This window comes from Chrysoperla carnea, chromosome 3, assembly GCF_905475395.1.
Source record: "Chrysoperla carnea chromosome 3, inChrCarn1.1, whole genome shotgun sequence".
NCBI classification, from domain to species: Eukaryota; Metazoa; Arthropoda; class Insecta; order Neuroptera; family Chrysopidae; genus Chrysoperla; species Chrysoperla carnea.
Window position 1 is genome coordinate 54,383,302 of NC_058339.1, and position 10,445 is coordinate 54,393,746.

The 10,445-nt window shown below is 29.6% G+C and overlaps 1 protein-coding gene across 2 annotated transcripts; it reads left to right on the plus strand.

Moving 5' to 3' along the window:
- Nucleotides 1-943: 943 nt before the first annotated feature.
- LOC123295111 (galectin-9-like) lies at nucleotides 944-8,131 on the plus strand. 2 transcript variants are annotated; one of them, XM_044876334.1, is made up of 5 exons: nucleotides 944-1,219; nucleotides 3,680-3,768; nucleotides 5,812-6,226; nucleotides 6,289-6,448; nucleotides 7,498-8,131. In XM_044876334.1, the coding sequence occupies exons 1-5, from the start codon at nucleotides 1,073-1,075 to the stop codon at nucleotides 7,818-7,820; spliced, it is 1,134 nt and encodes a 377-aa protein (XP_044732269.1). In that variant the 5' UTR covers nucleotides 944-1,072; the 3' UTR covers nucleotides 7,821-8,131. The 2 variants fall into 2 exon arrangements, with proteins under 2 accessions (XP_044732269.1, XP_044732270.1); XM_044876335.1 differs by lacking the exon at nucleotides 944-1,219 and adding an exon at nucleotides 1,243-1,391.
- Nucleotides 8,132-10,445: the final 2,314 nt, after the last annotated feature.

Genomic DNA, 10,445 nt, shown 5'->3' on the forward strand with positions numbered 1-10,445 from the left:
TTTGTACGTGCTTATATATCGACTTCCACTGAGTAATAATATGATAGTTTTTAGATCAGCCAGAAAATTTCGCTAATTGCTTACTCAAGGCTTCTTTTTAAATTTGTTTAACGCGTTAGACGTCAACATTAACTAATCAGAAACCAACTTTTGGCGTTGTACCACAAACAGTTGGGGTGTGGCCTTTATTCTGAATGCACCAAATATAGTGTAATTTTATTCTAGTTTAAAAGGCACCAATTGTCAGAGCCCAAATTATCGACTCACAATATCGTGACAAAGCTGAAAAAATTTTTTTTTGCGGAACCCTAAAAAGAGTTTAATACGAAATTCGAAATCGAGAAAGGAATAAATTACGATTAAAGTCATATCTCATATTTAAAATTGTTATAGGTACCCGGTTAGTTTCTCTGCGAATGGATTTTCGAAACGTTTCTCATATGCGAGCAGTTTTAGCGATATTTTTTGATTGCAGAGAAATTAAAAAATGACGTTCAAAAAATTGAATTTAATGTTTTGACGTTTTTAAATTGACAAATATTTAATTTTCGATAATAAATATTTTTTAAATAATTATTTCGTTTTTATATAAAAAAAAAGTAATCATTTAAAAAATGTTTTTATCAAATTATAAATTTAAACGAATTAATATTATAAAAATTTTGAAAAGAGAAAAAAAATAGAAGCCCGGCCCATAATTATGCATATATATGTTAAACCTACCATAAATATTTATGAATTTATTTTAAAAAATTAATTAATGACATCATTTTAATGCATTAATAATATTAATTATTTATATTGGAGGTTTTTTTCTGCTTATTTACTAATTACTGATTAACATTCTGAAAGGTACTGATAAAATAAAATACGCCACTGAAATGAGTGGTCAAGAAAGTGAAAATAAACTTCATGTGTTATTACAATAATTCTAATATTTTTCACATATGATATTTATACACAAAACATATTATTTCCAACTTTCTGTGTGTTTTATCGTAATTTACTTAACAATCGTACAAATGTGTTAACAAGATTCAAGCATGTTTTAACAAAAAATTTGCGAACTATTATGGAAGATTCGGTAGATGAAGATAACAATGAATTGAAAGGTGGTTGTTGTTTTCGTTGCTGGTATTGTTTATGCTGTTGCTGTAGGAATTGGATAAGAAAAAAATATGGCAAGAAAAAAAAAATTAGTATTGTGACAGAGCAAATTGTAAGTTTAAAAATCAAAATTTTGTTTTTTTTACTAATTTAAAAAAAAAAAAAATGAAAAGTAAAATTAAAACTTCGTTAACTCTTTTTGAAAATTGATTTTATTAAAAAGTCGCTAACCTATTTTAACTATGGGATGGATACATAATCGATTTCCACCTGAACTTCCCATGGTAAGGACTTCCTGTAAAAATTACCTTTGATATTTTTGTTTTGACGTCTTGATAACCTCAATTGATAATAATAATTTATGAGTCAGATAATTAGCTAATAATTTAATAACAATAAAAAAGATTGAAAAAAGTAAGTTTGTACTAATTATAATTACACGATTGAATTATTAATAGCGATTTTGACATTAAACAATCTGGTTCGAATATTTAACGTCACATTAATCGAAATTATTGTTTATTAAATTGTATTGATGATTTAATAGTGAAGTTTGAACCCCGGAACTATAGTGGTTAGATAAAATTAATTTTATAATTGATAATTAATTGGCACATGAATGACGAAGTTAACATTAACAACATAGATAAAATATAGTAATAGTAGACACCTGACACAATGAGTATTATAGCGATTCAGTAAATAAAATGACATTTCTGGTCATGCGTACCAAAGGATTACAGTGCAGGAAAATGACGTTATCAATATTTTTAGACTTTTTGGCTTCTTCTGTGCGTCATAAATTTCTGCGAAGAAAGGAGGGATACAAACTTGTTTTCAACAAGTTTTCAACGTTGAAGTTCCTTCGATATTAATAATTCCCATAGGAAAAGGCTAACTAATCTAGTAAATAGTCCTATTCTCAGTTTGAGGCAGGAGAGATTAAGCGTTGCTAATGTTTTATGCTGCTTTATTTTATTAACTCAACGTAAACGTTTTGGCACATTTCCACCCTCTTTTTGTCTCATGATAGATGTGCCTCTTTTGGCAACGGGGAAAAATTATTGATTTATAAACTAGGTTTCAATAATTGATTTTTTTTTCTTCAAAAAACCCACAATGGAATGTTATAATACTTGAAAGGAGGGGTATGGGTAGTTGTGAAAATGTTACGATGCGTTTTGCAAAGATACAGGAGTCTCTAAAATTTGATCCAAATTTGTTACTTGGTTGAAGGTTTCTTCATAACTTAGAAAGGCAAATTAGAAGAGGACTTGTAAATATAAAAATTATTGCATTTAATCACGGCAGCTGAGTTGTTGCGTCACGCGACATTTTTGTATAGTAGATATACATGCAATATTAAACAATGCATACTAATTGCCGTTATAAGGTCATCCCCCAAATGAAAATATTGAAAACGAGGAATTAAAATATATGACTGGTGGATATCCGTATAAATTTTTTAAAACTAGACATGTGCTTGAAACTTGAAAAATAAGTTCTCGAGAAAGAAAAATTCACTTCAAGCAAAATAACTGATAGAAGAAACTTTAAATTAGAAAGTTATTAGTTCGCGGGATAGTGCCCTTTTTGTTAAATGATTAATACATTATAAATTCGTGAGTTCGGTTAACCTTTTGGCGAGTCTACCAAACTTTATTTCTACGATTTTTTTTCGAAAGTGCTGCGTTTTCAAATTAGCATGATAACGTCTTATTCAAGCTATCGGTCTGAAAAAAAACAGCAGGAATTTGCTGGACACTATGACCAATTGATAACAGAATTTAAAATCGTCATTTAAGCATAGCAAGGAATAATTACAAATTACAAGAAAATAGCAATATTCCATACTCGATATCACTTTATAACGACTTTTACGGTTCATATTTACAGAAAACGATATACTAATTACAAAACTAATTATATCAACTAGTTTTGCTATTATCAACATGCAAATCAGAAACTAATAACTTTGATAACAAAAGTAGTAATAATATAATAAAAATATTATACACCTACTATTGTTAACACTAATTACAACATACTTCGAATCCTTGAATATGTTAATTACTATTAATTACAATATACATCTTAAATTACATCATATTAAAATTATTTTTGAATTATATTATATACATGCGATTATCGATTCTATTAGAGATGTCTAGCTGGGTATTTTGGGGTCATCTTTGCGTCATGCGCGACGTAATACAAACATAAATTTTATATCAAAAATAATTTGTAGCAAGCAATCTGAGTATCAAATAAAAATTCTGTACTTTATGACTGCATTATTATAAATAAATCAGTGAAAAAATGATCACATAGTGACTCAAATTTGAGGTGTACCTTCAGCACCATTAAAGAGAGAACACAACATATAGTGTGTACTTTATTTTATCAACACCTACATATTACATGTAGACCATGTGACAAAAGAGACAATAACACAATATTGTAATCATTTTTTCCTTTTACATATTATAAAAACATAATAAAAATGTCGAATAACGATAGCTATAATTCTTTTGTTGATTTAACTAAAATTGAAACATACGCTGAATTACAGGAGATTGTACATAGTAAACCATTGGATCAACCATTAAAAACGTCCGATGTCATTGTTATACATGGAACTGTCCATAATGATTGTGAAAGGTTTGTACAAAAATTGTTATTATATTATTTGCTTTGGTAGCTAATAACTATGCATTTTTTTTCGAATAAAGGTCAATGTACCGGTAAAAATATCGAATAGAATAACATTGTTGACCGTTTGGAACGCCTCTATCGGAAATAAAATTAACTAAAATACGTGATTAGTAAAACTTATTTTATACCATGCATATATGTAATATTCAAGGTATACTAAGTTTAGTCCTAAGTTTATAACGCTTAAAAATATTAAGGCTATGAACAAAATTTAGGTATAGGTGTTTTTAAAATCACCTAATTAGTCCATTTTCGGTTGTCTGTCCGTCTGTCTGCCACGATAACTCAAAAACGACAAGATATCAAGCTGAAATTTTTACAGCGTACTCCGGACGTAAAAAGTGAGGTCAAGTTCGTAAATGAGCAACATAGGTCAATTGGGTCTCGACTTATGGGTCCTTAGGACCCATCTTGTAAACCGTTAGAGATAGAACAAAAGTTTAAATGTAAAAAATCTTTCTTTTCAAAAAATAAACAACTTTTGTTTGAAACATTTTTTCGTAAACATCACTGTTTACCCGTGAGGGCGCAAATTAGGCGTAAATTGTATGGTATGTATAATATGGGGATATCAGTTACGTATGTGTGACATGTATAGGTATATGTGTAATATGATTGAGTAATCAACACTGTCTATGCATGGTATTTCAACAATTAACCCAGTCAATAGTTTGTTTTCACTTGTTTTTTTTTTTTTTTTAATTTTCTTCTAATAATAAGTTTTTATGTAACCGCTAACATCTATTTACCAATATCTTGGCAAAAATGAAAAGATTATTGCTCTATGACAACTTTAATAACTTTTTGATAATGATGTATGACAACTTTAAGATAAAAAATGACAACTCTAAATCGACAATAAACGGTAGAGCAAGAACATATTAGGACCGGTTGTATTTTGTTTTCAATCAATTGAAAGTGGTTAAAAATTAAAACATTTTCAAATATTTTCAATCACTTAGACAGTCTGATGTGCAGTACAAAAGTACGTAACGACGCGACCGACCCGTACGTAACGACGCGACCGACCCATGACTGGACCCCGCCCAGATAGGCGACGTAAATTTAGCCATGGGCGCTTACTACTCGGCATGGGAGGTTTCACGTCCTTATGTATATATGTTTTTGCGGCAGAGCTTTCGTAAAAGTATTACGTTGATAAGAACACTGTCGATCATGTTTAGTTATAAATAAGAAGCTTTCAAAAGTCAATTTATAATACAATCATCGACTTGTATTAAAATATAGACTGATCACAAAATATAAAAAATGTTGCCCTACCTAGCATAGATATCGACATTTCATGAAAAAGCAAAAAAAAATCCCGAGTAGACGAAATGGTACATCGTTTTACATATGAGAGATTAATTATAATGCACATCTGGATATGTATGCTCTTTTTAGTATATATATAAGCTGGTACCGACATGTAAAATAGACCAAAATAAGATAAACTTTTCAAAAAATCGATGCGATAATGGTTTTTGTTTGATTAAAACTGTTCTTTACATTGGTGTGGAAATATCTGTGCCCTTGATAGAAAAATAGCAGTTTTGTATGACAAATGGTTGTTTTACAGTTTTACGTACTAGAGTCAGCTCAGTCCACAACAAAGAAAATACACCAACAAATAGAACGAGGAGAGAAAACCGGATCATCATTGACATAATTTCAATTGAATTTTAACAAAATTCAAAACGTGGCCACACCTTATAACGTTATTTGTAAACCCTTAAGAAAGCATGAATAGTAGTGATACAAAGACGCTACCATAGTGGAAAGTATATCGGCATTAATAAAAAAATTAAGAAACGCATGCTAGACATCTACATAATGGCGTTCACAACATCTTAATCAACGGTTTCTAACAACCTAATCTATAATCTATTGTTTCTGATTAAATCAATTCCTAGCTTGTTCCCAAATTTTTATTAAATAACCGTATAATTAAAAAAGATGCATTCTATATTGTGCAATTTTTCGTTACAGGTTTACAATCAACTTACTAAGCGCCCAATCATCGGATCCTACCCATAATGTTATACTGCACATAAATCCACGATTTGAACAAAGGTATATAGTACGAAATAGCCGTATAGGTGGAAAATGGGGGGCAGAAGATACAACTGGAAAATTTCCTTTTATTTTAAAACGTGGTTCAGAATTTAAATTACATATATTTGTAACTGATTCTGAATTTTTAATATCTATTGATGGCGAACACTATTGTGCATATCCGTTCCGGATTCCGGCTAAAAAAGTGACACACATTGAAGTAACTGGAGCTATTCAAATTCATGATTTACGAATTGATTCCCTAAATATTTATCCAACGTCGCCTGGTGATACTTCAACTGTACCAATATTACCAATAAATCACTCACTTGAAGAAACTATTAAACTTGTAAATATGCGATACATTTTATTTTGTTTCTGGTAAAGATTATATTTTGGTCAATTTTTCAGCCTTTTTGCTGGCGACTGAGTGGACCATTCGTAACTGGACAACAAATTGCTATTGAAGGTGTTGTCAAACTTTTACCGGTTGCATTTTTTGTTAATTTACAAAATGGTGAACATGTATGGCCTCATCCAGAAATTCCATTGCATGTTAACACTAGATTTGGTTAGTATCTATTATTATATTGTAACGCTATTCTATTTCAACTTTAAATCAAAAACACCTTTGCAGTTTTAAGTCCTCAGCAAATTTTAATTTAACTGTCCAAAGGCAATATTGTCTGTATGAAACATTGAAATACACATTGTTTATATTTACATTATATATGCGTTTATAAGCACTTGAAAGCAATATGGCGAATTATGATATCCTGGCTGATAATTTCTCAGAAAGTTCTTGTTTATCGAATAAAGCTCATTCTTATCCCCCTCTTCTCCAATTGAGAATGTCTTCACATAAATTTGGACTAACAATTTCAATATCCACTTCAAAATAGACTCAACGGTCGAATGTACAGACTAATTCAGTTGAAAATTATTTCTGGGTCATAATCTGCATACCGTACATCAATTTGTTTCTGACATATTCACAGGATCGATTTTTATACCATAGCAATATTTTATCAAATTTTGCTTGTCTTTTTCCCAACAAAATGTAAATTTTGACGAAGACTCTTTGCGCTCAAGTTTTTGAACCATACTTATCAATCTTTCACGATGAATCCACTGAAATTTGGGTCGACGAAGTTAAACTTTGGCAAAAACGCATTACCGGACAGAACACCCAAAATTCACTAAAACCACTCGATATTTACAATGAAGAAACGTTTCCAAATACCTACCAAATGTTTCGCGTTTTGGCAGTTTTATTTGTGACAACGGCGTCGAATGAACGCTCCTTTTCAACTTTTCGTCATCTCAAAATATACCTTAGATTGACAATGTCTGAGGGTCGGCTAAACGGTTTAACTTGGATCAATATACATATACGCGATGTAGAGGTCGATGGGCACAGAGTTTTGGAATAGTACTTTTTGTACCTCACAGAATTATTGAAAAATAGTGACTGAATATCACATTTTGAAATTTCTTTCCATCATTTTTTGTTTTTATTGACTTTATATTATGGCTTAACTAACGATAACAACAACTAATTGCAAACGAGGCCATTAATAACAATATTTACTTTTTTAATATTACATAATATTTTTACAGTACAAAAAGGAGAAATGTATCTTGTTCGAAATTCGTGGAAAAATGGACAATGGGGTTCAGAAGAACGTGCCGTTACAAATAAATTTCAACCTGGACGACCGTTTATTCTTTCTATAAATTGTGAAGATGATTTATATTCAATTTGGGTAAATAAATCATTAATCGCTACATACAACCATCAAATGAATCGTGATCTAGCAACACATTTGTACATCGAAGGTGATATAAATGTTAAAAGAATTATTCATTCAGATAAAATTTTAGATAAATATACTCATGGTAGTATAAATGATAGTGAAACTATTCATGATAATAATAATTGACAACTATTAGTATGGAATATTTTTAAAAAATATAAAATTTTAACGAGATTCATTTGCCCATTATTCATTGATTACGTTTCAAAACAAATCATATTTTCTTTATTTGAGCTAATTAAGAACTTATAATTGATATACTAGCTAGCCGATTAAAGGAAACTTTTAATTAAATCATTTTTTTTTCTGTAACTGGACATTGTCTTTTTCTTACTTACAAGCTCTGAATAGAGGTTTCATTTCCATTTTTTCATTTTATATAGTTGCTAAACTCGTACAAATTGGCATCCGATGAATTTTACAAATTTGATATTCAACGTGGGCATTCTTAAAAAATATGAATTTTCAAAAATAGTGTTTAGTTTTTCGAAAATATGAGATAAAAATCATGTATGAAATGAAACATGTTTTAAAAAATAATTTTTATTTTTAAAAAGCATTTTTAATATAAAATAGGCCGTGAAACACAAATGAATGTAATTTTAATCGAAATTTAGACATCGTGAATGAGTTCTTCCTGAATTGTATTGTGTCAAATTATTTAGTACCGTAGATAGAACAAAGAAAAATTTCTTCAATATATGGCGATTGTAAAATAAGATATAATCTGAAGTTGGAATATTAATTCTGCAGTCAAATTAAACATTAAACTCTGTATCAAATCAGATATTTTTGTTTTGTTTTTTATATGTTGTTTTTAATGTAAAGACAATGTGAAATATTTAATTTCGTCATTTTCAGTACCATTCAAGTTTCTGAAGACCTAGTATTTCCTTGAAAACCCGCTACCTTCCTCTCAGTTGGCTCTTGGTTGCTAGAGGCCACTTCGTTTCCTGAGACCTCAAGAGAACTAACTAATCTGACACAGTTTTGATGATGTATTTATTTTAATCAAACTTTGTCCTTTTTGATGGACCTGATTTGTCCAAGACGTCATCTTTTGAGATATCAGGAGGCTTATCAAGAATATCCAGACGGACACCGACAATAATTCGTTTACTTCATTTTTGTCTGGCATATCATCTGTAGATGAGTAATCGTGTAATTTAAAAAACTGGCCAAATTGTTGCAAATTTAACCTACTTTAACTATGAATCCATAATCATTGATGAACAATCAGTCCCTCCAAAGTCAAAATTGTCGTCTGCCGATAATCGAAAACTTGTATTTAACATTGACTCTATATTAAAAACAGCATATCAAAAAACAAAACAAAAATGTCCTATTTGATTCAGCGTTCACGTTCTTTTCATGTTTAATTCATGACTGACTTATATGCATGCTACAGACATTTGAATCGATAATGTTAGCCATGATTTTATGTCAATAAGTATTCTGTGTGGCATCTTAGAGTCTTATTTAGTGATGGTACGATATTATTGACCATTGATCGCTTATTAAGAACAAATTCATAGACATTTTCCATTGAATATGATTTCATAAGAGAAACTAGAGCAGAGCATGGAATTGATAAAATAACTATCAAAAATTTCAAAAAGATGACTTGTAAATTGATCGTTATTTTGATATAAGACAAATGCATTTAAGAATATTCTCCGATAATAAATGAAATTCTTTTGAAAATGTTGGATAATTGAAATTTTTAAGGAATAACACCATATGTAAGCAAGGCCTAAAAAATTCAGATCTTAATTAAGGACTTTTTTAACTTTTCTGTACTTCTGGGTAGAAAAATACTAGTAATTTTATAACAGAGAAAAACTAGTAGAAATATGCTATTTTTAATATATAAAAACAAAAAGATAGTTTTTATGCCTCGAAAATTAAACTTACGAATTATGAATGTCAGCTTATTAAATATTTCTAGTTGCCAAAAACAGAAAAATGGAGCTATAGTATAAGTTTTACAGTTTGGACAATTTTTTGTATTTATTAATATTAATGTACTTATTTTAAATGACAAAAAGGGATTAAAATGAACTTTTCATTTGTTTCGCCAACGATACCACTAAATAGTTTTAGCAATATAAAGTATTTAGCTGTCAACCTAAGAATCTAAGATAGAAGAGAGGTGAGAGGTCGCCGAGTATTTGTGTCCTGTAAATTACAACCCAGAGGCCCGTAGATCGAAGTTACGCTTTGCTAACATAATTTTTTTAAACAAAATTATGGAGGTGAAGAGCGTTTATGAATGAATTACTAGAGGCGTTGGAACTCGCATACTCTTTATTACATTGCTAGTAATGGGAGCCTTCTTCTTATACTCTTTGGTGTCAACGTAGAAAAATTTTTAATAATTTTTCTAATTTTATTATTTACGAATTATTTTAAAAGTTGTAAATGTGTCTTATAACTTATCTCGAATGATTTTGTTTTTCTCATTAATTTTTAAACACGTTTTGGCTATCCTTTTTACTCCGGTAAATCCTGGATCTTATTAAATTATTGGATATCAATCGAAACAATTTCACAATTTAAAAAATAATCGCCAGCTTCATAAAATATTACGGAGCCAAGAGGCTAGTCACTGCGATTTTAAGTATAAAAAAATTTTTAAAGGCTGATAATTTATCTCTAATAAAATTTTTTTTATTAAAAAAAAAGTGTAAATAATTGTATGTTAAGACATAAAAAATATATATATATAGCCATTTTGTTATTTTTAGCTTG

What these genes read in the sequence shown, in the direction of transcription:
- LOC123295111 (XM_044876334.1), top strand. Translation starts at nt 1,073, where the DNA reads ATGGAAGATTCGGTAGATGAAGATAACAATGAATTGAAAGGTGGTTGT. An exon ending in GTATTGTGACAGAGCAAATT is followed by an intron (nt 1,220 to 3,679) that starts GTAAGTTTAAAA and finishes GCTGAATTACAG; the next exon opens with GAGATTGTACATAGTAAACC. An exon ending in GTCCATAATGATTGTGAAAG is followed by an intron (nt 3,769 to 5,811) that starts GTTTGTACAAAA and finishes TTTTCGTTACAG; the next exon opens with GTTTACAATCAACTTACTAA.